Here is a 25,923-nt window from a genome sequence, read left to right on the forward strand (position 1 = left end):
CGACACAGGCCCTAGCAAGTAGCAGCTGTGGCAGGCCAGTGCAGGAGGACGCGGAGGCAAAGCCCCGTTCGGCTTCAAGAGGTTGCAGCTGGACTTGCCCCTTGCCACATGGGCTCCAGAGACCGAGAATGAAACGAGACAAAGAGCCAAGGCTGTACCAATGTCGGCGCCAGCCGTGTTCCTTGAGAAAATCTCTCATTTGGGGGTTTCTGAATATACATGTGGGGAAAATGAACGAGGTGATACGATAGTTGCGGATTCAAGCCCTGCCATGACGACGGTGCTTTCGTCACTGTGGGCAGGCAGGGGTCCCGTACAATCGTATCCTTGGACTCGCTGGATCGGGCCAAGATACGGCAAGAGGACAATAAGCGAAGTAGGGCCCTGTGGCCCCAATGCTACCTTCCACTGGATACAGAAAAAGGTGAACATACTTCCCCCACCTGCATACCCTCAACCTCTTTCCCTCTGCACGACGACCTCATTCCTTGTCTCTACGGAATCCCCTTCAACAATCTCTCGACTTCAGGTTCTAAAGAAAATGGGTTCCCTCCCCAAAGCTCATGTCCCCAGGATCGATGTGTCGGCCCTGTTTGGAGACGATCTGGCGGCGAAGATGAAGGTGGCCCAGGAGATTCACGCCGCCTCACGGGATACTGGGTTCTTCTACGCAGTCAATCATGGTGTGGATGTGAACCGACTGTCCCAAAAGACCAAGGAATTTCACATGTCCATCACGGACCAAGAGAAGTGGGACCTCGCCATTCGTGCCTACAACAAAGAGCACCAGGACCAGATCCGGGCTGGATACTACCTGTCCATTCCTGGCAAAAAAGCAGTCGAGTCCTTCTGCTACCTCAACCCGAATTTCTCAGAGAGCCACCCTCGTATCCAGGCCAAGACGCCAGCGCATGAGCCCAACGTGTGGCCCGACGAGCAAAAGCACCCAGGCTTCCGCGAGTTTGCTGAGCAGTATTACTGGGATGTATTCGGGCTTTCGTCGGCCCTGCTGCGGGGGTACGCCCTGGCACTAGGCAAAGATGAGGACTTCTTCAGCCGCCACTTCCAGCAGCAGGACGCTCTGGCCTCCGTCGTGCTGATCCGCTACCCGCATCTGGACCCATACCCCGCGGCGGCGATCAAGACGGCGGCCGACGGGACGAAGCTGAGCTTCGAGTGGCATGAAGATGTGTCCCTCATCACCGTGCTTTACCAGTCCAACGTGCAGAACCTGCAGGTGGAAACCCCGCAAGGATACCTGGACATTGAGGCCGACGACACCGGCTACCTGGTCAACTGCGGTAGCTACATGGCGCACGTCACGAACAACTACTTCCCAGCGCCCATCCACCGGGTGAAGTGGGTGAACGAGGAGCGCCAATCGCTGCCATTCTTCGTCAATCTGGGCTTCGACAGCGTTGTGCCCCCGTTCGACCCCCTGGCGCCCTCGGCCAAGTCCGACCGCGAGCCACTTTCCTATGGCAGCTACCTGACGAACGGGCTGGTGAGCCTGATCAACAAGAATGGCCAGACCTAGAACTTGAATCTTTGGTGCGCGAGCCCGGGGCGGGCGCAAAGGGGCTGGGTGTGGGGGACGAAAAGGCAAGGACGTAGGGCTACAGTATCGACATTTCTTCTAAATTGGGAAACATCTAGCGATATGCTCTTTTCCACTTTTCCTTTTCCTTTTTTTTTTTTTTTTTCATAATAGAAACTTATCGTAGTGTACTCCGGATTAGAAAAAAAAAGTGGCCCTACATGAATGGCCGTCGGCCGAGTTCCTGTGCTCAGCTCGAGTGGAGAATGAAGGGGCGATCTTGGCGGAAATGGCTTCCTTTCGATCTTCGGGGGCGCCGTCCCTCGCCGAGTAGATTCATAGATTATTCCAAGTTCCTGGTGCAATTGATGGCTAATGCTCTGGCTGGAATCCTTTCCGTGCGGGAGACGCCGTGCTTGACAAACCCTAATTCAACATTCCAGACCCCCAAGAACAAGTCTGACTCTTTGTTTCTGTCCGCACGGTCCCTGTCTTTTTGGTTCGTTATTGAATCATAGATCTCTGCCAAGGGACCTGGCCTGTGCTCAGTCCTCAGTGCGAGATTCCCGACGTATCCATGGTCTTCTCGCGCCACCCGCTGGGTCCAGATCTTGCATAGGCCAACCAGCTATCTGTAAAAATTCATCTGCAGAGACAAATGGACGTCACGCTTCGTAGAGCATGGTTCCTGTAACCTCGGTAAAACCCCGTCGAGGCATAGAAATGGTAACAAGGCGTGGGCCTTCGGGTAACTCCGTCTCCTTTGCCAGTGCTTGCAGACATACATTGTGCACAGTGGCAACCGCCTAGTAGGCTGTAGCGCCAACGCAGAGCCAGGTCTCATTCTGAAACGTTTGCGCCGATCCTAGGTACAGATACGAGTACCCCCGCGCAGGACAGCCTCAGGTGCTTCCATCTGTCCGTCTCGCATCTCACCCAGATTTGTTTATCTTCATCATGCTTCAAGTCATTTGTCAGGGCACGCCCTCGGAAGTAAGTCGCGGCTGGATTAAGGCTACGGGCACTCTTCATCCTCTAACACGGTCCAGATCGGCTACCAACACGGCCACGCTGCCAAGGCTGTCATCGCGAACGCTATCAACTTCGCGACGGGCCTCATCTATGGCAAAACAAAGAAGAAGCCGGAGGAGCTGAAACCGCTCCTCGCGCAGCTGGAGGAAGTTATTGCACAGAGATGGCCGAGATACTATGAGGAGATCTGCGGTACGTATACCGGCCTCGATCTAAACCACCCCCACTGACAGGAACGATTTCGTTCACCCAAGGCATTGCAAAGGGAGCCGAGCGCGAGGTTTCAGAGATTGTCATGCTCAATACCCGAACGGAATTTGCATACGGGCTGGTCGAAGCTCGAGACGGGTGCACCACCGTTTATTGTAAACTTCCCAACGGAGCCCTACAGGGCCAAAACTGGGATGTATGTTGCCAGGCGACATCTCTATAACCTTCTTCCTGCTGTCCCAACTGACCCCGTCATTTCCAGTTCTTTACAGATACAAAGACCAATCTGATCCAGCTGACTATCCGTCAGCCTGGCCTTCCCACCATAAAAATGGTCACGGAGGCCGGTATTATTGGCAAGGTCGGCTTCAACAGTGCTGGTGTTGCGGTCAACTACAACGCCCTGCACCTGCAGGGTCTCCGGCCAACCGGACTTCCTTCGCATCTCGCCCTGCGCATGGCATTAGAAAGCAATTCGCCTTCCGAGGCATACGACCGAATTGTCGAGCAGGGCGGCATGGCCGCCAGTGCGTTCATCATGGTGGGCAACGCACACGAGGCATACGGATTGGAGTTCTCACCCACCAGTCTCCGAAAGCAAGTGGCGGACGCAAACGGGAGATTAGCGCATACCAACCACTGCTTACTCGGCCACGGGCCCAGTGCAAGGGAGCTCGATCCCCTTCCAGACTCTTGGAGTCGCCATGGACGTATGGAGCACCTTCTCCGTGGATTCGACGGCACCAGGGAGTCATTCTCTCGACTCTGGGAGGACGAGGACAACTACCCTTTTTCTATCTGCCGGGCGTACCAGGAAGGGAAGAGCAGAGGCTCAACATTGTTCAATATCGTCTATGATCATACTCGGAGGGACGCCACTGTACGATTTGGACGGCCCAACGAGCCTGATGAGACATTTATCATGCAGTTCACCGATGAGGACACCAGGTCTGCGCTTGAAGCCAAACTTTGACCTGTTTGTCTGGCTGACACCATCGGCAGACATCTCCAGCCCTAGCGTATTATAACTGTGCATTCTGCGACGCGCGTCTATAACCAGACGTCGGGCCCTGTAAGTAGACAGTGACAAATAAAGGGGGACAAAAGCCAGATATTCTATCCTAAAATTCACAATCAGCATCCCGGCACTTCTCTATATTTGCAATCTCCGAAAATGTTATGCCGAGCTTGAAATCTCGTAAATCCACCGTAAGCTGTTAGCGCTTCTCAGCGGGCACTACGGTACTTAATATAGACTCCGCGAGCACTCAATTATGCGGAACGTTCGAACATGTAAACAGCGTACTGTCAGATACTTCGTCGATTCGCTTGACAAGAGCCTCAGCGACTCAAGCTAGTTCACTTTGACCTGCTAAGGTGAATCAAGTATTGAACGGATATATATATATGTGGTGTACCGTAACTCTGTAAGGTAGCTGAGGATGCTAGGGATTTAGTAATATTAGAGATTGATCATATAGTAAAGGAATACTTATAATCTATATAATTGTTATAGTTACAGTAGTTACAATCAATAGATCCTACTTTTAGTAACGGAAAGCCGGACAGTAGTTTGGACTTATTATAATAGTAGTCATTAAATCATATCTTTAAACTAGTATAGAGACATGAAGACTTAAAGAGATAACCACCTATGAGAATACTATAATCAGTCATAGTCCGGGCAGTTTTCCCTGTTCGGCTCGTTGACTGGTGGTCGTTTTTTCCGACCAATGTAAGCAGCAACTTCTCTGCTTGGCAGTTCTCGGCCAAGACACTGACTTCTGAAAGGCAGCTTTTTCTCTTTTTTCGATATAAACAAGAGTCATTATGGCGATGGGCAGCGCAGTATTGTATATGAACGTATGGTGTTGCCCTTATTTACTTAGGAACCGGCATCGCTGCCCGGGAAAGTTCCTCTGGGGCGCTATCCTACCACGACATTCTTGGATATAGCAGCCATATATATCCAACGTGTTCGTGCGGCTGAACAGGCATCGCTTGACCCCTCTCTGCGCAGGAACAGTCTAGCGCGGCGACGTGGCCCTCATTGGAGCTCGCCTCTGCTGTCTGTCGTGTGGACACTCTTTTCTCCTCGTTATCTCGTGGCACACCGTCATCAGCACAATGGCCGATACAATAGACCTGCTCGGCCTCGTCGGTACATGGGTTGCCGCCATTCTCGCGCTGGTGGCACTTGCAGGTATCATACCAGCTTACATCCTGTACCGCGAGTCACAAACCGGCCACTACGAAGCCCTGAGCCTCATCGACGATCAACGCCATGAATACATCTCCAAGGGCTATACGCTGCTACCAGGAAAGCAATTCTTTCGCTCAGTCAAGGTGCCCAACCTCACCACGCCACCAAGGATCACCGCCGAAGATCCACCATCACAGCAGCTCCGCATCCAGCGGGAATGCGACGTGCTCGACCGCGAAGGCAGTCCATCATTAACGGCCTGGGTCAATTTCGCTAATCTTCTGCGGGCGTATCGGATCTGTCCGCCACTCACTGGCAAGATCAAGATCTCAGGCAAGGAATCGCTGCTTCCGGTGCATCGAAGCTGGATCCTGCTGCTCGGCCTCGCGGATCGCTACGGTCGTCGTGGGGATTACGGTTTATTCGAAGGCGAGTCGTCGGAGCCAGAGTGGAGCGAACTAGGACGCGATGCACTGTATGGATTGAGTGGGATACTACAGGCGATTCGTCCGATGCGCAGTAGGGTCACTTTCCAGATGCACAGCATCGGCCATATGGTCAAAATGCCGAGCAATATACTCGCAGACGACATGCCGCTTCGGACCCTCTTTTTCTTATTCCTTGGGTATATTCCTGCTGCGGACGGGAGTTTGCTCTGCACTGCACTGGAGTCCGACGAGACGTCCAACTCCAGAACGGCAAGAGTTGTGCCTCAAAGCTTGGTTGTACAGACGAACTTTTTCTACAAGTTCAGGATCCTTGAGCCTAACGAAATTCCACTTCGCCATAGGAGACTGGCAAGTGAAGTGGGAATCAAGCTACCTAGGATTCGGCAGGCCAGTACTCACAAGATACATCGCGATGAGAGGCCCTTTGGCTACTCCAGAGAAGACCGTGGGGAGTTGGATGGTGTCCAGTACCAGCAGATCTACCGCACCGCTACAGACACCAAGGTTTGGATGGACCCGTCGGATTCCAAGGCCATTGTGCTGGCCTTACTGCAGCTGAAAATGAACGCGCACTCTTTCCTTTGCCACCATGAACTCGAAGAGTTCTTTGAGCGACTGTTGCCCGTCAGGAACAACCGCACCCTCCAGCACCTTGCTGATGAGGGCGAGTATATACTGCAGATCAAGCAAGACGAGAAGAACTCGTTAAAGATGGCGATTTCTGAAGTTTTAAAATATGGAACATCATCGACTCGAAGCCGTGGCCGCGCCTCGGCGCTGGTTGCACTGGAGGGCCTGGTGAAACGCCTGTGCGATAGCTACCGAATTCCTACGTGGGCTCTGCAAACAATGGCAATACTGTACTTGACCGATGACGACTTTGCTGTCAGACTTCTGTGCAAATCTAGCCATGTTGACCCGCTGGCAATGCTAGTAATCGATGTGAGCGGGAAGACAGTCCACGTCCCAGCGCTCGCAGCTTACGACGAGGCGGAGTTCACGTTCGACTTTGCTGCTGTCTTCAAGGGGCCGATTGGTGAGGAAGGCCCGACCGACCTCAGTTTACCGTTATGGCAGGTTATGTTGGCAGCTCTCTATGGGGATATCAAGTGGCAGATGTGGTCTACCGTCATTCCCGCCTGGGATCTCTCGACCTTTCATGCTGACTTGGGCCGGATTGTGTATATTCCTGGGCAGAGCTCGCTCTACGGCCAAGACACTCTTGACGGGCACATGCGGGATGTAGCCAGTGCATGTCAGGAAATTACTGGTCTGCTACGCGATCTCCGAGCTGACCAGGCTCGTTCGAAGCGTAAGCGCAGCTCGAGGGAAAGCAGCTATACGATCGACGAAGAAGCGGGAAAATCGAGATCTACTCTGAGCCTCATTCGGGGCTTCAATTCGAGATTCATTCCGAAGTTCAATTCTAGCGAAAGGGAGAGCACCGGTGAATGGGAAAACGACGGATATTCAGAGGCAAGCAGCGCATTGTCCTTGGGTGACAGCTGGCAGTTCAGGTCTAGCCAGAGATCTCGAGACCTCTACTATAAATTGTCTGTTGGAAGTCAACAGGAGGAATGCTTTCTGAATTATGATCCTATACGCATAGAGGATTACCCTCGACCACAGACGACTGCCGGTAGAGCGACTTCATTTGACCACTCTACTAATGCTAATGCGACTACGCACAGCCACGACCTACAAGTCTCGAACCGGACGACAGCGGTATCTTTGCTATCCACCCCTCCAGCTGTGCCCCAAGGACAGCAGGGAATTCACGTGCTCGGCCTCTATAATTCACTGCCCACTTCGGCTGCTGACCCTGAGCCGGCGACTGGGGCTCAAGGCCACGGTGAAATCGATCAACACAATCTCATAGCTGAAAGGTGTCTTGAACTGCTCTCCAAACCAGGCGTCCTGGTTCAAAATGCGTGCCATCTTGCGAGTCCGGGGTCAACGAGAGCTGATATTGACGGCCACGACATTGCACTTGCTCTGCCGCCTCATGTTCAGTATGCTTGCCGCTATTGGGTATACCACCTTGGGCACGGCCAGTGCGCCCTCAAGGATGAAGACCAAGTTACTGTGTTCCTGAAATGCCACTTGTTGCACTGGCTGGAAGCCCTGGCGCTAATGGGATGCATATACGAGAGTATTACTATGACCAAAACCCTGCTATCGCTAGTTGTACGTCAGTGACTCGTTATCGAGTATTGCGTCTATTCCGCTAACCAAAAATAATGCAGGACCCAAGCAGCTTATATGTTGCAGCGTTCCTTGAAGACGTGCTGCGTTTTGTGCAGAGAACTGCCTCCGTTGCGGATACGGCACCGTTGCAACTCTACTCTGCCATCATTTGGCTTCCAGAATCGAGTCTTACGCGGAGGATGTTCTTGCAGCAGGTCTCGGACTGCCTGCCCCAACTCCCCATAGTAGAATCCCAGTGGGGCGCCGTGCGTCAGAGACTCGGGGAGACAGTAGCCCCCCAAAGTGGTCGTGCTACATCCCTTGCGTTCTCGTCTGATGGGAAATTGCTCGCATCCGGGCGTGAGTCCGGTGCTGTCAATGTATGGGACAGTATAACGGGACAACTCCTGCGTACAATAGTCGGCGTTCCGGATGATGAAATCGAGGTTCTCGCGTTCTCCCCGGATAGCACATTGTTAGCATCGGCGGGGTATGGTGGGAATCTCCATGGTGGCGTCGTCCAGGTTCATGAGTTGAAGACTGGAACAAAGGTATACGATCTCAAGTTCTCCACCGACAATATAGGCCGTCCGAGAGCGGGAGCCTTTCAGGGAGATGGCACGGTGTTGGCAGTTGGTGGTGCCAATGGCAGCATTACGCTCTGGGATGTCACCAGCGGACGTTTGACCCGGAGCCTTGACGGCCATACTCAAGCAGTCACGGCGTTGAGTTTCTCGGTGGATAGATTGCTAGCATCGGGCTCCCACGACAAGACAGCAAAGCTATGGAACCCAGACTCGGGGCAGTCGCTCCGCACTTTTGAAGGGTTCTCAGCCCCAGTTTGGATGGTGGGCTTTGCTGCCGACGGGAATCTACGGATGGGGTCCATTGATGGCGTAGTAAGAGGATGGAATATGCGAGACGGGGGCGCCATCCAAACACTGACGACGCCCACTCGCAACATTGATAGGAATCAAGACAGCCGGGTTGTTCTGTCGTCCAGCGGCAAGCTTCTGGCCGTGCCGATCAACCGTCATGTCGAGCTGCATGATGCTCTCTCTGGGGAGACAGCACATGTCGTTCGCGGGCGCTGGGAAGAGGTCGCGTTGTCGCCAGACGACACGTTAATGGCAGTGATGGATGAGAACCAACGCAGCATTGAGATCAGGGAACTGTGTCGTGAAAGCAAGTTTGAGCCAACGATCCACTTTATGAGCGATTCTATGCCTACCCCCTACCAACCACACGAACTGATGGAATTCTCCCCGAACGGCAGGCTTTTGGTCTCGACGGGACGTGACAGATTATGTCTGTGGGACGCAGCAACTGGGAGCAACATTCACAGTTTTTCGACAGACGACGTGGCTAAAGTTCTGTTCTCGCCGGATAGCAAATGGTTGCTATTCGCTGCCGGCGCAGCCAGCTACAGATGGGACGTACAGCGAGGCCTCAGTGGTATCAAGCGCATTCCCAGCCAGAGCATAGGGAGCCTGCATTTCACTATATCCCCGGACGGCAAAGTCCTGGCAAGAGAGATATTGGGCGTGAGGCACGTGGAACTCTGGTCGATTGAAACGTTGGAGCCCCTGCACTCATTCCAAGTTCTTCACGAAGTCAGCGACATGGAGTTCTCGCCGGACAATAAGCTACTCGCATGCGGCCTGCTGAGTGGCCATATCCAGCGCTGGGATATCGACACGGGGAGACCGCTTTCAACCCTAACAGACCAAACCAGCGCTGTAACTACCCTTGCCTTTTCCTCTGACAGCAAGTGTCTGGCCTCTGCGTCCAGAGAAAATAAGATTATTATTTGGGACTGGGCCACCGGATCGGCTCTGCGGACCTTGTCTGCCGATACGAGTGTCGTTGAACTGTCCTTCTGCAACGAGGATAAATTCCTTCAAACTGACCAAGGGCTATTTTCGGTGAACGACACAAGCGCAAGTGTCGTATCACCTGCCAACGCACAATCACAAGCCAGATTTGGTCTCAGTTCCGACGGCTCGTGGATTACCCGGAATGGAAGGAACTTTCTGTGGCTCATCGACTACAGAGCGGTTATCCTGAAGCGTTACAAGAGTCGTCTGGCACTGACGCTTGATACGGGCCGCGTGGTTGTCATCGGGTTCAAGGATCTTGATTCCTGGTAGCTCGACATTGACTGCTGACCAGGTCAATTCTGGCCCCTAGCAGATGGGATGTAATACACAGGTATATTAATCCCATATCGCTTTCACAGTATTAATCTGATTTAATAGAATCGTTTGTAAGGGGCGTTTAATAGCAATGAAACTCATACCTTCTTACACTCAGCGGACAGCGGAGGCAGCAGCACAGCTCATCGAATCAGACACTGCCCGAACGCCCATGGAATCCGGCTGTCCAGGCCCTATCAATGATTGCAGAGCCATCACCATGTAGAATGGTTCAGACTCTAGCGCAGCCAGCCTCTAGTGTTCCTAGCTTCCTTGGACCTATTTTCTCATGCCCGACACGCGGTGACCATTCAAATACCACTAAACCAGAGGCTGTGGGTTACATTTCACCGCGATTCGCCGTCAGTGTGGCTTGGTCCTTCACTGAGGAGCAAGGATAAATCTACGATAGAGGATAATCTCTTCTAAGACCGGGACATGTAGTAATGCCAGTTATAGAACCTCTATATTGAGCTGTGTGTAAGCTGGGGTTTTTATTTATGCTTAATATATCTGCAGGTAAAAATCTGCCAGAGAGTTCTCTGCCAGAGAGTTCTATATATTTCACAAGTATACTAATAGTACTGAGAGCACTGGTAAGGCTGCTATTATCAGTATATAGTATTTGAAGAGTTCTAAAAAACAGGGCTGTGTTGAGTGGGGGGAATTTCGGGGCTCAGATTTGAGGGAACATACTTGGCTTTGCCTACCTGCATACCTACCGCTACCTGCTATGGTCAGTCATTCACGTAATTTGTAGTCCTTGTTTACCTAGGAAGGGGTTCCACTCCCACAGAACATTTCCCTGTGGTACTGTCCCGCTACCGCGATATTCTTTGGTATAGCAGCCATATCTATCAAGTCTGGTCAGTGCGGCTAAGCAGACATAGACTGGCCCCTCTCTGCTCGAGAACGGTCTCGTGCAACGGCACGTCCCTTATTTGAGCGCGTCTCGGACGTCTTTTGTGTTGAAACTCTTGTTTCCTATCTATGCTCCGGCACACCGTCATCAGCAGAATGGCTAATGTCTGCTCAGACTCGTTGGTACACGGTTGGCGGCCATTCTCGCGCTGCATATCTTTAATATTCAGCGGAAAGGGGAGGCAGCAGCACAGCTCATCCAATTAGACATTCGGACACCCCCCATACCTCAGTAGGAATCCTAACCCGGTCCGGCTTTCCCAGGGTACTAACACCCTGGCGAATCCCCGTAATCCTTTGCGCTTCCGTACACCAACTGGAAAACCCAACCCTCGCCCAGGACTTCCCCTTGCCTGATACCTCCTGGCGTACAAGCAACCCAATACTATACTCCAACCTCCACTGAACATCAGGTGCATGCTTCGTCGGCGGCGCAGAGAATCTAATAGTGCCCAGATATAACACGTTATATTTGTCAAGAGCATGTGGAAGGTGACGACTAAGCTGGCGCAGCGGCCACCGTTGCGTGTATTTCTCGTAGGAGGGTCCGATGTCCGGAGCATCGGGAGCTGCGGGGGTAGCCTCCAGTTCTAGGGCGACGCAAGGCGCTGATGCGGTAGCGTCGAGATATATGGCTGGCCGGAATGGAAGGCGTGGGTGCTGGGGCTGGGCTGGTCCTCTACGTTCCTGGATCACTTCATCCCACCTTGATGCTAGCTGCTCAAGACCCGTCATCCTGCCCCGGAAGCTTGGGCGTCCAGAGGGCGTGCCGGCAATACTGCCGTCGGGGACGTACTGCAATTCGTTGTAGAACTGGAAGGGGACGTGGCTGGATCGGGCGAGCTTCCAGGCATCGAGTAGGGTGTTAGGTGGTGTCTGATGGACGAAGATCTGTGCGCCTAGTGCATTGTTGACATTCAGAGAAAGCGCGAGCTTGGTTAGGAGCTTGTTGGCATCATTCATTGCCGGCATGCGCAGGTTGTAAACTTGCATGATCCCGTACACGGCATCCTGGGGCTCTCTGTACTTCCGCTTTGCTGCGGCAGGGTACAGCATGTAGGCGTTTTTCAAGAAGGACAGGGCGAGAAGCCCGGAGTCATGGATTAGTTCACAGATGGCCTGGGCCTGTGGTGATGCGTTCCATCGCAGATCATCCCAAATGTTTCTTGAAGATCCAGCAAGCCACATGAGGCCGACGGGGTAGGGCAACTGGTTCCGGTATTTGCCCTGGAAGAAGGACGTCAGAGGGACAGCGTCGCAAGACCTTGACAGGAAGAAGGGATGGCACAGAAATGCCTCCTGCAGTGTCCAAAGCGACGTAAACCAGCCCAACTGTGCGATTTCCGTAAACACGTGGTAGGCGGAATTCAGATCTATACGGAGGTTGGAAATCGGTGGCGGCACTTTGGCATTTCCATCCAAGCTTCTTCCGAGAGACTGCGAGAACAGTTCAATAGTCTGAAACGCCGTGAGCATCCTCGATGTTGTCCAGGGTGTCACCCAAGCATAGACCGTTTCAGCCTTTCCGAAAATCTCCGCCTGCCTGTTGATCTCGTCGAGTTTGATGGCGGCGTTCTCTTGATCAATACAGGCGATGTCAAGCCAGATCCATGCCTTGTCCTCCGCAGTGTGTCTAATCGCCGCCTCGAACTCTGCAACGCTGAAGTGCGTGGGGTCTATCCCAGGGATTTTCCAGGTGACACCCAAGATCTTGACCGCGGGGTATTTGTTGTTCTCAAATCTCCCCCAGGTGTAGGAAATGGCGTTGTATTGCGGGTTCCTGACGCCGTTATACCTGTTGTTTGAGTCCCGTTCGTAGGATGTCATGGTAGGAACATGTAGAAGCCTTCGGGGAGGCCATTGTTCCCCTTGTGCCTTGTCCCTTGACGGCGCAAACCTCCAGGAGGCTCCGGACTCATTTTTGCCGGCCCTAGGAAACTTTATACTGGCCATCGTGGGTAATCTCCTTGGGAAGAATGATGTGGGAGTACACGCGAACTGCTGTGGAGGGGTATGTCACTCTGCGACTGACGGGGAGAAGAAAAATAACGATGCAGACGTAGTGAAAGCCGTACTGCCGACCGGAATATAAAGCCGGCTGCGTAGGCACTATCAATATTTGCAAAGCCCTAAATCATACGTGTCAGCTGGGATGAGGAGCCGGCCGATGAGGGGAGGGCCAAAAGGGTTGGACCCCGAAAGACTGCCAAAACGAATCTTGCCGTGTAGCGCATCCAGCCTCCGGTGTCCCCAATTCCTATGCACCGGCATATCCGTGCCCTTCGCGCGGTTTGTTGACCATTCAAACAACATTGGTCCAAAGGCTGTGGACTGAATTCAACCGGGATTCGCCAATAGCAGCTGCAGCCCAGCGAACCTCATCAGCAGGGCGTGGTCCTTAACTGAGGGTAAAACATGACTCCGTGATAGGAGGTAGCCTGGTCTAAGACCGGGACATGTAGTAGTGCCAGTTATGGACACTTCCACCTGAGCTGGGTGTAAGCTGGGGCTATCATTTGTCTCCATTATGTCCCCACCTGCTCTTAAAAATTGGCAAGAGGATTCGATGTATTGAATAAGTGTACTTACAGCGCTCAGAGCATTTCTAAGGCTGATGTTATCAGTATCCAGCATTTTGAGCCTGCCGTAAAACAGGGCTCTGTTGAGGGGGTGGAGGAGTTTCTCAGCGCAGGTTCTAGAGAACGCACTTGACCTTGTCTATCTGCGTACCGCTAGCTGCTATGGTCAGTCACTTTGTCCTAGTTCAGCGGCTGACATATGCCTTTGCAGCATAACTACGAAATTTGGGGCAAAGTTGTTTGGCGATAGCCACACAAAGCTGAGGTGAGCATGACATCTATCCTGAATAGCTGCAAGGCAGAATAAACGCCTTGCAACCCTGGTACAGATCCCATGAGGGGCATCTTGCAGCCTTTGACGTCTAGCGCCTTGGCTGGGGGGCACAGATGCAAGGATGCGTTGTACGAGGGGTCAGTCACTGGGGCGCAGCGCCATTGGAGTTGAGAGCCCGGCAAATAGAGCATCGAGACTCAAGCCGAACACGGGCACGCCTGGTCTATGGCAAGGCGCTTTGAGAATTAGCCAATCGAAGTATCTCCGCTATCCTGCCTTGCAGCAGCAGACGGTGGCTGTGGCGAGCCAGCTGGCACCATAAATTGCCCGCGCTCCGGAACGACGCAGCCCAAGAGATATTTAATATATCACACGGCATTATGCTATCAGTGCTTGACCATTTAGTCGACTGGTTTGCAAACTTTCGATTCCCCGGTGCTCGGAGCTCGCCGATGGCAGATCAAACCGCCGTCAATAACGCCCTTGGCACGATCCTCGGTTACCTGGGGGCTGAGATTGCCCCTCCAGATCTGTTCGAGCGGTTACTATGGCCCCAGCGCTTCTATAATGGCTTTACCCTGGCTTCTATTCCCAAAATGGCCCTTCTAATGACAATGGGTGGGCCTTTACACCGCGCCGCCCTCACATCGTTTGACGATATTCTACATAATGATCTCTTGAAGGGGCCGCACCTTGGCCACATGCTGGGCTCACCGTTCTACAAGGACTCGTGTCTAAAATACACAGTTTACGACGCTGAAGGGCGAAAGGAGGGTGAAGAATATGTTCGAAACGACCTCTGGACCCGCGTGGCAGCCAACTACCCCATCCCATCATCCGCGCTGTCTACAGGAGGGGACGGCAAGCCCACCGTGACCAGAGTCAGAGCCTTCCACAAGGTTAGTTACTTGAGACTGTCTGCTATTCGCCAGCCTTCTCAGCCGCGGGGGATAGCGAAAGAGGAAACCGGGGCCGCAACGGCGCGCACCTACGTCGCGCTCTTCGTGACGGAGCTCGTCAGCGTTATAGTCGGCGCCATTGTCCTGGCAGCGTGGCGGTCATTGTTCGGACTCCTGTGGTTCATCCCGTTGATCCTCAAACTCGCCAGCGCTGCGTTCGCCCTGCAGCGAGAACCCATCAAGGTGCCCGAACTACCCACCTCCCCTCCTCGCACGCCCAGCGTCTCGTCTACGTCGGAGCTCTGCGAGAAGCCAGAGTCACCGTGTCCAACCCCCTCATCCACGGACACACTAGCAAAACCGGCACGGACCAAGATCTTCGAGATCCACAACGAAAAGCACGGCTTCCTACTGATCGAGGGACCCGAGGAGCTCGTGCTGCAGTTCTTCCGACACTACGGGCATCCGATCCGTAACCGGTGCAGAGAAGCCGTGCAGCTGTGCATCATTATCTGCATGGGGTTTGTGTTCCCTGTCGGGCTGGTCTGTTGTCTTGTTTGGATGCCGGTCTCACTGCAGTACCTATGGTTGGGTTATCAACTGTATACAACGCTCGCTATGCATATATACCGGTTTACGGGTGGGCGGGCTTGGTCTACGACGGAAGATCATCTGTTGAAGCAGTTCCTGCGGTCGAGTGAGAAGGGCGAGCCTCAGGTTGCGTATCTCGGTGGACCGGGAAGGGGTGTGATGGCCGAATTGAACGTTACCTTCCATGGGAGGTATGCAGAGGGAAAGGCGCATATGGAAAGGTTGTTGCTATCCAGGGCGAATGGGGGCTGCTAGGGTGCGTTTAAGTGATAGTTATACTCATTGTTTGCCAATGGGCAGCACATTGATTCCATGGAATAGGCTTAGGGCTTTTTTTTTTCGTTTGTTTTTTTGCCCGTAGCTAGCTTTGCAATTCGCTCGTTGTTAGTATGAGATATATATCATTATATACTCGTTAATGCGGTTGGATTACCTGACGGGAGGCAATGCTCAGACCAGGATTCGGTTGAATCATACACCGTCCCTACGACTAGGCTGGAGAGCCGCAGCAGGCCGAGGCAACTATTAGATCGATTCCTCGCTCCGCGAGTACCTAGATAAGGGACTTCAACCCGTTTGGCGCAGACTGAAATGTTTATGGCCAATAGGGAGCTGGATACCCCGGCGAAGCGCTAAATAGCTACCAAGACATCTTTACCACGTTGCATAAATGCCAGCGGTCGTCACCGTGCCGTTAATGAATAACCCCTAGAAGGCCAGAACTGTAGGAGTATGAGAGTACTATGGGAGTAGTGTTCTCCGTTCGGCAAAGGAGGACGGACCTCGGCTGGACCCCACATAACGAGTATGCTGTCGGCATGTCATTTATACATATAGCCATTACAGACCAGCCCAGCGCTCCGTTCCCTTCAGTAGCATTATATTTTTCGGCATGTCTGATTTCTCAGCTGATTTGCGTCCAGCAGATCCCCAAGGCCCAGATATCCTTGCTCGAGAGCGTGGAGGGTCCAACATTAATGTCAGCCAGCTTGCACAACATTTGTTCCAGCGCGATGGATTTCTGGAGCGGCAAGAAAAGATCTTGATGGTCATTGAGAACAGGCCATATTTCTCGAAGAAGAACCAGCTTAATCTCACACGGCCGGATCGGTATCACCTGTCGCTGGCTCGATCAAAGGAGCTTCGCCGGCTGGCATTGCAGTACGGCTGGGACGCGCAAGACTACCGGGTTGCGACCTACCTTGTAGGCGAGGTTTCTCCATATGCACTCCACCCTCTCATGTTTGCGACCTCAATTCGCGAGCAGGGCAGCGAGGAGCAGATCAAGGAGTGGATGCCGCGGGCTGAAAGCTGGAAGATCATCGGATGCTATGCGCAGACGGAGCTGGGCCACGGCAGCAACGTGAGGGGGATAGAAACATACGCAAGATGGAATCCGGGGACTAAGGACTTCACCATACACAGCCCAACACTGACCGCTGCAAAGTGGTGGAATGGATCGTTGGGCCGCACTGCCAACCATGCCATCATTGTTGCTCAGCTCCTGCTGCCTGACGCCAATGGCAAACTGAAGTCGTATGGTCCTCATCAGTTCATATCACAAATCAGAGACATGAAGACGAACAAGCCCCTCGACGGCGTCGTGATTGGTGACATTGGTACCAAGTTCGGCTATGCGGGCATGGACAACGGATACATGCTCTTCAAGAACTTCAGGGCCCCTCACAAGGCACTGCTTTCCAAATACACAGGTGTGAGTCTTGACGGAAAATACATCAAGCCGGAGAAGCAGGCTATTCTATACGGCAGCATGACCTTTGTCCGCGCGAGCATCATCATGGAGAGCCGCCTTGTCCTCGCAAGAGCGTGCACCATCGCTGTGCGATACTTGTCTATCCGGCGACAATTTGCTGACCGGGATGATCCAGCTGGACCGGAGCGAGCCGTGCTGGATTACCCCTCGGTGCAGATCCGGATTCTCCCTCTGGTCGCGGCAGCGTATGCTCTGCATTACACCGGAGAGGCAATGTTCAATCTATACTGGGAGACTCGTGCCGACATTGAGCGAAAAGGTGATATGTCTCGACTTGCGGAGCTTCACGCAACCTCTTCTGGCCTCAAGGCAGCCTGCACGTTGATGACTGCCGATGGAAGCGAAACCTGCCGTCGTGCATTGGGTGGCCATGGCTTTGGTGGTGGAAGTGGTATGATTCCACTCAACACTGATCACCTCGACAAGCCCACCGTCGAAGGAGACAGCTGGATGATCTCGCAGCAGACAGCCGCCTATCTCATAAAGCGCATGGCCGAGGCTGTTGCAGGAAGAAGCTCAGAGCCTATTGATGGACAATTCATTGCCTACCTGACAACTCGCGACAGCGACTGCGTGTACGACATCTATCGCAAGGATGAAGACATAGTTAAAGCCTTCAAGAACCGGGTCTCATACCTGACATACAAGGCCTACGAGCGCCGCATCGTCCAGAAAAAGTCCTGGACAGACCTCATGGTCGAACTTCATCGGCTCGCAATTGTGCATTCGGAGTCCATTCTGGTCGAAAACTTCTACAACGCTGTCTCCACCGGAAACACTGACCTGTCTGTCGAAAGCTCTACCCTGAAAGTGCTGAGAAACCTCTGCCGGCTCTTCGCCCTAACTATAATCGACTCCCGCACCAGCGAGTTCATTCTGTCCGGCACTATCTCAATGCAGCAACTGCACTCCCTCACGTCCACCATTCTCGAGCTAATGAAGGAGATCCGTCCGCACGCTGTCAGCCTGGTCGACGCCTGGTCCATCCCGGATTACCTGCTTGACAGTGCGCTTGGCCGCCAGGACGGTGATGTGTATAATGCTCTGTGGAAAAAGGCGCACTTGGAGAATCCGCTCAATTTGGATACCTTCAACCCGGACTTTAGAACAGACGAGATTATTATGGGCGAGGGTGCAGAAAATGCAAGGAAACGTGTGGAGAAGTTGGCGTTGGGTGTTTATGGGCATGAACAGAGGAATGGTGAATCGAAGCTGTGAGAAATTAACGTTGGCGGATTGCTCTAGAATCTGACAGGCGGGATCGTGCAACCTAGAACTGGGCCATTTGAGCGATGAGGATGCCACTTGGAATACCTATTATATGATTTTATCCCTAACAGGGCGATCTATTCGATTGACATATACATCGTCCACGAGGGTTATAAATGCCCCGGTGATGTTTATTAGTATACCCCACTGCCAAACGCGACACAAACATTAATCCATGTCACTAGGGAAAGAAGGAGGTTTGCCAACGTGAGCATAGGAAGGGAAATGGGGAGAACATCGAAATATCCTTCATGTTCATCATCTCGTATGTGCCAAGAATAGCTCATGGGACTTTGTCAACCAGGTCCGCCCCTGCTTGCTAGTTCTGCAGCTGTAGTTTTGTTCGCTGGTAACTTATAGGCTACCTTTCCCTCTTCTAACTTAACTAACTCTTTTATAGATATATCTGAAGATATTGTCAACATCAAGGCAGTGTGCGAGAAGAGCAGCTCCACGTGATTAAATAATAATTACGCATGGAAGTATAGAAAATCCGCAGCAGATAAGCAGCCCATGACATCAATTGATGCCGTCAGTCTTATTCTAAAAACGAGCCCAGAGCCTACAGACAGGATCTTCCATTTTTATACAAAAGATAAGCAGCTCGCAAGTATCCGTGCTGCTTATAATACTTGGAGGTGCTATATTTAGTAGCAATCCCTTACACACCTTATAAAGCCCGTTTAAAATTTATATTTTCAATATACCTCTCACACTGCTGCTTGTTTTTATACTTGATAAGGTTTACCGCCCATTGCACCGGATTTTGCTTCGTCAAGGAAAAATGGGAATCGTAAACCGAACACAACCACTAATGAGATCGCGAGTCTCCTGAAGGTCATTTAACAGATATTGCACCCTTCCGACCCAACGATATTGTGATAAACTTGCAAGTGCTCGGTCTGAAATGCCCACTTATATGTCGGGATGAGGTCATAAATTGGCCGGATGTTATTGACAGAGCTGTCGCCGGCCTATTTCGAGTCATTCTGTTCGTCAATCGAGCTGAGGAATCGATGGTTGATGGACTCTGGGTTCGATATCCTGTCGCGAAACTATCAAAGCATACGCAGTCAGCAATGGGATACGTTGATAACTTGTGCCTCCATTTCGTGAGAAACAAACTTACAGTACCGCCGGTGGCAAAGTACGATGGCATGCGTACTCGAAATTGGAATTCAAGGCAACTGTGATGTATTGAGAGAAAACGGGCAAGGGAGAAGCAGACGAGCGGGACCTGGAAGGTACAACAAACAAGCCAAAGCTGACCGCTTGAATCTTCTTATTTCCATCTGCGCCCGTCGGCTCTTGCCCGTAGTCACCAGCTGCAGCAGCTTGGCCGATGGCAGTCCCCAGAGGGCCGTTCTCTACCGGTGATATCATCGCCTGGCGCTGGCCTTGCCCGAGCTAAGCCCCGCTTGAGATGCCGGCGTACAGGTGGCTCTGGTGCCCGTCGATGTCGTGTCCCTTTGTCTGTCACCCTGGCCGTCTGACTGAGCTCTCAACAATAAATCGCACGGTGGGTCAAACCCCCAGAGTAGTTCGTTCTTTCGGATACACTCTGGACAGGAGCCGAACGCAGACTCCTTGGGTACCACTGGCTCTTTTGCAGTAGAGGTATCTGATAGAGACGGTAGAAGGTGCGGCAGTGGCCTGCTAGTTCGGGACGGTGAATAGGTCCAAACAATGCTATCTCTGCCCCCTTTATTGGTACCGGGCTGCGCATTATGGGCCAGCGACGAAGGTATTAACGGATCAAATCCGTAATAAGATTCATCCATCAGCAAAAATGTTTTGTGCTGAAGGAAATATAGCTGTAGTTGGTTACTTGGAATTCTAGGGACACCGCAGTTTATGAGTCTGAGGAAAATATTGGAAACGTGGTGGCACAACCGACGACTGACCATAGCCCGGAGTCAGCCCAGTAGCTCGTATTTACCGAAGGTCACTTTATGCGCCCTCAGCTGTGAAGCGATCATCTTGGCTGTGGCGAGAATGTGGACGGAAGGGAGAACCGAGATTCTCGAACCCCAGTCTCATCCGCGCAGCGACAGAGTTGGGGCCATTCCGTGAATACAGGACATCGGACTTCTGAGCCATTCCCGCTCAGACCGCAAGCCCAGACCCGGGCGCCAGCTCTGATAGGCTGGAGCATTCTCCCGCCTGTTGATCCAATTGCTGCTCTCGTTGCCGACCGCCAACTGCCCCGCGCGAGTCGTGCTTCCTCTCGACAGCAGCCATTGACGGCACCCGACCCTTGCTAGCAGTTCCCACATCATGCCGACAACCCTATCTAGCCCCGGGAGGCCTTTCCCTTCATTCTTGATCTTCCTTCGAAATACTGCGTTTCTCTTCCGACATCGTTATTCTGCCCTCTGCGTCACGTTGTCAATTTCTGCCGATCAAGGTCGCATCCAGGCTTCCAAAAGCATGAATAAACAGCTCGCTATAATCGCACCCAGTCCCGGGTTTTTGCCAAAAATTCGTCCTTTGGCAAGAAATAAAAGGTCTCGACATTGAAGGAATTGGAATGGGGACGTTCCCTGACCACGAGGGTGTCACCTTTCTCTTTGCCTGCTTGCACGCCAGACATGCCCTGGAGCTAGCAGGGCCAGGGTCATAAGCTAAAGGCTCTTTGGATGGAAACAGTGCACTGGGCAGCCAGCCCCTTGTAGAGCATCCCAGGCGACCTGCAGTAATTGCACGTTCAATGAGCATCTCGACCTTAGACGAAAGACCGCTGCTCAGAAAACGCAAGAAGATCTGAATTACTTTTGGACATTTCTGCATTCGCTCCCGGGACATCTCCGTACTGCGGACGACGAAACACTCCAGCATGCCTTGGGCATCATACGTGGGGGTAGTGATATGAATGATATTGCCACGGTCGTCGGAGCGCCACGCACCGAGGAAACGTCGGTTGAAGAAGCAGCAATTGACAGACGCGATACAAGCACGGAATATTCTTAGTAATTGGGCCTAAAAAGCACTCTTCTGTACATAAATAAGATTTAAGGTGAGCCAAAGCCAACATCCGCGCAGTGACTTTGGAAAGAGACCACGAGTGAATCAAGTTGATCCCGAAACCTGATATAACCTACAATAAAGACTTGATGATTTAATGATTTACAATCCGAACCTGAGCAGAATACAAGATAATGGGGCGTGCTTTAAAGAGACTGTAGGATATACTCTTACTGTTGAGGTAAGCCTTCACCATCAGATTACATAGGAATCATATTGCTGGTGCCAAGATGACGACATATAATTAGAATCCCTATAACTACATAGAACGAGAAGGCATGCATCTGTTTTCGAAAACCTGACTTTAGAGTCTTCCAGTAATACTGACAGAAATACTATAATTAAAAACCGCGAGTTCTGTGTTATTATCTGTATTAAGGTCCTATCTCTAGCTTTGCCAGTGTAGATGGTAAAAATGTCTATCCAGACTCATTGACAGCACCGTCCCGGTCCTATGTGTTAAAAGCCATCAGTCAATAATGTCCCAGACTGCTTCATTTGTTGAACCTACCTTCAAGTTGGAGCAATTCTTGCAGTTCGTGCAGTTTACCATGCTAGAACAATTTTGGCAATCCTTGCAGTTTGTCATGTTGGAACACTGCTCGCATCTTTCGCAGTTGCTGCAGCTGCTGCAGAATGAGCAGTCAATGCAGTCTGTACAATTGGAGCACTGGAGGTTTAGCAAGCATTACTCAGGAAGCATAGTTAACCGGGTAATGTGAGCAGGAATGAACGTGAATGGCGTAGAAACACACATTATGGCATCCTTTGAAGTGACTTTTAGCATTACCGACCTGTATTAGAATTTGTAGGCTCACCTTTGCAATTGTGACAGTTGCTGTTGTTCCCATTCCCATTGTCGCCGCTTAGGAAGACAATTAGTTAGCGGTTAGACCCTTGAGGAAGAGACATCGCGGTCACTGAGGAACAAGGATTCTTAGCTCACATATTTGTCATGTTGTCCACCTAGAAAGATTAATCCTATCGAAGAGACGATTTTTTCTCTACTGTCAATCGCAATGGCCTTGAGCAGGGAATTATATATGCGTTACATGGAATTGGGTCATCATGACGCAAACAAGAAAATCACAAGTTAGTGTCTTACGAATTAGTGGAGCTTTTTGCTAGGGTTTATAATTATGTGTTGACCTTTAGTGACCGCTACATTCAATCAAGCTGGACAATGGATGCAGCTGTTGAGCTTGCGGAGGTTTCGCTGCTTCAGAAGGAGGTGGAGTTCTGAGTATGTGAATGTGCCCAGCCTTCCTCAGCGACCTACAGACTCTGACTGCTATATCCTTGTGCCATTCAGGCCATAACTGGTATATGGAACTACTTCTGCCAGTGAGGTATTGAGAATTCAACTGCGACATTTCCAAACGTCAAGTCTGTGCTTCTTGTTGGGATTGGCCGCGGTGTCGGGTAGCTTAGTACGGCCGTGGGACGGTCCGGTGCCCTAAATCAACCGCCTCAGGTGCTTCTCACAAACAGTGCCCAGGTTAGGGCCAGCCAGCTCGCTGCCGACAGCTAACCCGTATCAGATATTATACCACGCTTTTTGGGCGTAACCCTGACATGAAAGGAACCTTTTTCCAGCCCTGGCCAGTTTAGCTCTGATTACATCCAACCTAATTCGATTGATAGCTGAGTCCAATGTGGTAAGAAGCAGATCATTCTAAGCAGGGAACGCCCATCCTCAGAGCCGGATGTCCACTACGGATTGATTGCGTCTTCCAACCAGGTGATGAGGGACGCAGTAACAAGGGAGCAACTGGCCGCAAAACTTGATATTCGCTGTATTTGAAAGGAAAATGCACTTTTCCTCCTGCAATATTCCGACCACATCCTAGAAATAGATCATCCTGCTGCTGCAGCTAAGCCCAATACAGCTGCAAGGCTGCACCCAACCTCCCCTTCCAGCGGGATGGAGGTCCATTCCATCACACCACTGCTAGACAAACCACTAAGTCCACCAAGGTTTCTTCCCCTTCTTCGCCCACTGATTATTAACCTGGACGGCGAAACCTACTCATCATTAGCACCAACACACCATAAATTAAACGAAACTTACTACTGTTCTCGCAAGTCTGACAAGAATTCACATTCGTCTGCTTCCACCTACCACAGCCTTGTCTCTGGCACGTATCTACCGTAACCCCACCGCCCGACGAGTCAGAAGTCCAGCTGGTAGCACTATATGGAAGAATAGCTCACGATTACTACAGTAATCCGACCCCGGTGCAGGCCCGTACGGACATCCACCTGATTTGCATGCTATGACGACAGGAGCGAGGACTTGGGCCGGTTGGACGACGTAGCCCTGTTGGACTTGGTAGGATTGGTATGTTGCCTGTGGTTTTGCGGGAGCGTGGGACTTTTTGGGGGCCATTTGGGGGCTTTTGCTGTATTTTTGCTGTGCTTGGGTGGGTTGGTTATGTATAGTGGATTTGAATGGTTAGAAGCTCGCTTGGCTGCGTGGGTGCTGAAATAGAATTGTTGATTATCAAGCGCAGTAATCGACCTATATATATTCTCAAGAGCTAGTTAGACAGTAGTGTAAAGTGAGTATACTGCGTTAGCAGAAGCATGTACAGTATGTAGCGAAGGGACGAGGCTGACCAATGTGCTTTATCCGCTGTAACCGTGTGACTGATTATTCTGTGATAGCCTTGTCTTGGCTAAAGGTCATCGGGTGCAATACAGGACTAATATGGCTGTATATTATTGGGTATTATACCTAATTGAGCTTCTGCGGTAGCCTTGTCAAAGGTCACCTTGAGGCACACGGAATCATTGCCAATTGCATCTTTATAACAGCAGGCTCGCCAATGCCAAGGCGACGCTCTTAAAGTGCCCAGTCTGGATTCTCAGTCTGCGAACGCGCTTGTCCAATGGCCGCTCTTGGGGCTCGTGATGTGTTGATTGGCCCGGGATAACGGGCGAGGAGACATGGTGTTTCTGCCCTGTCTTCTTCGCTGCATCGTGGGATTTGTACAGCCTCGTGCATGGCCCTTGTACTTGGTCTAAGTAGGCGAACCCAGAGGACCAAGCCGTGAATACCCACCAGACAATATCCACAGGGATACTCACGCGAAAAATAAGAAACAGCAGCGAAGCTCACAGACCTCCAGATCAATGGATGCGTACAGCAAACTTTTCTTACCCGGAAACAGTTACAGGCTAGTGAGATATTTGGTTCCTTCCTATGGCAGCACATTCGTGAAGGACAAGAAATACTCCCGAATCTTGAGAGTTGATGTTCAAAAAGATCCAGTACCTGGGCTCGCAAGTCTGACAGCGGATACCAGGCGGAGGATTTTCGGGGTTGCGTATGTTAATTACAGCATTCTTGAAGTCATCTCTGTCATAATTCCCTCATTCCTTTGTCTAGATCGGTGATGCGTTGTTTGCTAACTCTGCCGCCGCAATTTCGTTTCCTGGCAACTCGTAGGTTACTTTTCCCTCGCCCAACTCAACTCGCTCTTTCGCAGACATCTCAGCGCGCTCCTCAGCAGAGAGCTCACCTAGTTGCCGTGCTGCCTCGTCATTCGATAACTCCGCCATCGATTGTTGGCTTCGATCCTTCCTTGCTCGTGCACCGGGTCTGGAGGGCAACCGGCGTCGTTTCCACAGGACGATCCCTAGTAGAACCAGGACCATAGGTACGCCCACGCCGAGTCCAATACCTATTCCAATTTTGGCACCCGATGAAAGCCCCCCTCCAGTCCCTGGGGGAGTCGCAGACGGTAGACTGGTAGGGGTTGTCGGGATTGTAGTAGAAATAGACCCACCGTCGCCAGTCACAGTCATGGTTACAGTTGATTGCGTAATGGAGGATGTAGACTGGACAGAGGAAGAGGACGTCAGAGTATCTGTGCGCGAGCTCGTAGCAGTTGCCGAGCTGCTCCCTGATCCATTGACGGTGATCAAGACCTGGTTCGTGCTGGTGTCCGGGTCGCCGCCATCAGGGCCGATTAATAGGGTATAAGTTGTCCCATCCTCACCGGAATCTGGCTCGAGATCTGGCGTGGGTGTCCATTCATATTCGCCTGAGTTCGGGATGTTTTCTATCTCTAGTATTCAGTGGAGTGCTCTTCGTAGCGGATAGGACATAAGAGAACATCAAGTAGACGCACCGGCGATTGCTATCGTCCACCCAGCACCCCCATCAGAGTGTCGTAGCCACAGTGTTACTTTTCCTTTCGTGGAGGGATTCCACTCGATCGTTGTGGGCTTGCCCACGGTGAATGTCCAGCCATCGTCTGGCGGAGTAAAAGGGTTATCCATGAACATTACCGCGCATCATCGGGTCTGCCAGCGATCAGTCATGGCAGAATGTTCGTTATAACATGAGACAAGATTCCGAGCACTTCTTAAAACCAGCAGATATGAGCTCTCGAGGCAGATATTGGGCTGGCAACGAGGCCGCAGACATAAAAGTATCAGTTAAATCACGATCGCCCACTTCACGAAGTGATGCATGCTTAGCCTCTTGGCTTCGCTTAGCGATGCCACTTATCTGAGGTTGACAGACTGATCAGACCTTGAAAGTGGGGATGGTTCGTATCCAACACTCTGATCGAGTTGTGATACTATCTTTAACCTCGTCACGAGTGGGCGGAGGATACATGGATGCAACCCCTCCCCTGCACATGCCAGAATTCCCTGCCAATATTCCAGGCAAATAGGAGTTCTCAAAGGTTCAAAATGCCTGCTCGTGGTGCGCCTGTTCCTGCGCCCAAGACGGAGAAAAGGGGAAATAAGAGCCAGGGTCACTCT

General features: G+C 51.7%; 8 protein-coding genes across 8 annotated transcripts; 5 read left to right on the forward strand and 3 right to left on the reverse strand.

Annotated features, from left to right (window-relative positions):
- Nucleotides 1-436: 436 nt before the first annotated feature.
- ASPSYDRAFT_183539 (uncharacterized protein) lies at nt 437-1,703 on the forward strand. The gene has a single exon (XM_040843537.1). It carries the CDS (start codon nt 542-544, stop codon nt 1,535-1,537), a length of 996 nt encoding a protein of 331 aa, XP_040699260.1. The 5' UTR covers nt 437-541; the 3' UTR covers nt 1,538-1,703.
- Nucleotides 1,704-2,220: 517 nt separating this feature from the next.
- ASPSYDRAFT_208288 (uncharacterized protein) lies at nt 2,221-3,966 on the forward strand. Its single transcript, XM_040843939.1, has 4 exons — nt 2,221-2,530; nt 2,587-2,761; nt 2,824-2,975; nt 3,042-3,966. The coding sequence occupies exons 1-4, from the start codon at nt 2,495-2,497 to the stop codon at nt 3,750-3,752; spliced, it is 1,074 nt and encodes a 357-aa protein (XP_040699261.1). The 5' UTR covers nt 2,221-2,494; the 3' UTR covers nt 3,753-3,966.
- Nucleotides 3,967-4,906: 940 nt separating this feature from the next.
- On the forward strand, nt 4,907-9,768 carry ASPSYDRAFT_60421 (WD40 repeat domain-containing protein; the record flags this gene model as incomplete). Its single annotated transcript, XM_040849852.1, has 2 exons — nt 4,907-7,618; nt 7,678-9,768. The coding sequence occupies 2 exons, from the start codon at nt 4,907-4,909 to the stop codon at nt 9,766-9,768; spliced, it is 4,803 nt and encodes a 1,600-aa protein (XP_040699262.1).
- Nucleotides 9,769-10,929: 1,161 nt separating this feature from the next.
- ASPSYDRAFT_135100 (uncharacterized protein) lies at nt 10,930-12,687 on the reverse strand (the record flags this gene model as incomplete). The annotated part of the gene is made up of 1 exon (XM_040840711.1): nt 10,930-12,687. The coding sequence occupies one exon, from the start codon at nt 12,685-12,687 to the stop codon at nt 10,930-10,932; it is 1,758 nt and encodes a 585-aa protein (XP_040699263.1).
- Nucleotides 12,688-13,658: 971 nt separating this feature from the next.
- Nucleotides 13,659-15,789, forward strand: ASPSYDRAFT_48657 (uncharacterized protein). The gene has a single exon (XM_040847669.1). It carries the CDS (start codon nt 13,968-13,970, stop codon nt 15,330-15,332), a length of 1,365 nt encoding a protein of 454 aa, XP_040699264.1. The 5' UTR covers nt 13,659-13,967; the 3' UTR covers nt 15,333-15,789.
- A 180-nt stretch (nt 15,790-15,969) lies between these two features.
- On the forward strand, nt 15,970-18,069 carry ASPSYDRAFT_158588 (uncharacterized protein; the record flags this gene model as incomplete). Its single annotated transcript, XM_040842737.1, has 1 exon — nt 15,970-18,069. The coding sequence occupies one exon, from the start codon at nt 15,970-15,972 to the stop codon at nt 18,067-18,069; it is 2,100 nt and encodes a 699-aa protein (XP_040699265.1).
- A 5,673-nt stretch (nt 18,070-23,742) lies between these two features.
- ASPSYDRAFT_411355 (uncharacterized protein) lies at nt 23,743-24,446 on the reverse strand. Its single transcript, XM_040846211.1, has one exon. It carries the CDS (start codon nt 24,359-24,361, stop codon nt 23,990-23,992), a length of 372 nt encoding a protein of 123 aa, XP_040699266.1. The 5' UTR covers nt 24,362-24,446; the 3' UTR covers nt 23,743-23,989.
- Nucleotides 24,287-25,566, reverse strand: ASPSYDRAFT_135103 (GPI anchored serine-threonine rich family protein). The gene is made up of 2 exons (XM_040840712.1): nt 25,281-25,566; nt 24,287-25,211 (listed from the first exon to the last, which is right to left on the reverse strand). Exons 1-2 carry the CDS (start codon nt 25,435-25,437, stop codon nt 24,532-24,534), a joined length of 837 nt encoding a protein of 278 aa, XP_040699267.1. The 5' UTR covers nt 25,438-25,566; the 3' UTR covers nt 24,287-24,531.
- Nucleotides 25,567-25,923: the final 357 nt, after the last annotated feature.

The sequence above is a fragment of the Aspergillus sydowii genome, assembly GCF_001890705.1.
Source record: "Aspergillus sydowii CBS 593.65 unplaced genomic scaffold ASPSYscaffold_11, whole genome shotgun sequence".
NCBI classification, from domain to species: Eukaryota; Fungi; Ascomycota; class Eurotiomycetes; order Eurotiales; family Aspergillaceae; genus Aspergillus; species Aspergillus sydowii.

Excerpts from the sequence above, each read along its gene's own strand:
- ASPSYDRAFT_183539 (XM_040843537.1), top strand. The coding sequence starts at position 542 with ATGGGTTCCCTCCCCAAAGCTCATGTCCCCAGGATCGATGTGTCGGCC.
- ASPSYDRAFT_208288 (XM_040843939.1), top strand. The coding sequence starts at position 2,495 with ATGCTTCAAGTCATTTGTCAGGGCACGCCCTCGGAA. Across the intron at positions 2,531-2,586 it reads GTCAGGGCACGCCCTCGGAA|ATCGGCTACCAACACGGCCA; the intron begins GTAAGTCGCGGC and ends AACACGGTCCAG. Across the intron at positions 2,762-2,823 it reads ATACTATGAGGAGATCTGCG|GCATTGCAAAGGGAGCCGAG; the intron begins GTACGTATACCG and ends CGTTCACCCAAG.
- ASPSYDRAFT_48657 (XM_040847669.1), top strand. The coding sequence starts at position 13,968 with ATGCTATCAGTGCTTGACCATTTAGTCGACTGGTTTGCAAACTTTCGA.
- ASPSYDRAFT_411355 (XM_040846211.1), bottom strand. The coding sequence starts at position 24,361 with ATGTGCTGCCATAGGAAGGAACCAAATATCTCACTAGCCTGTAACTGT.
- ASPSYDRAFT_135103 (XM_040840712.1), bottom strand. The coding sequence starts at position 25,437 with ATGTTCATGGATAACCCTTTTACTCCGCCAGACGATGGCTGGACATTC. Across the intron at positions 25,212-25,280 it reads GTGGACGATAGCAATCGCCG|AAAACATCCCGAACTCAGGC; the intron begins GTGCGTCTACTT and ends TACTAGAGATAG.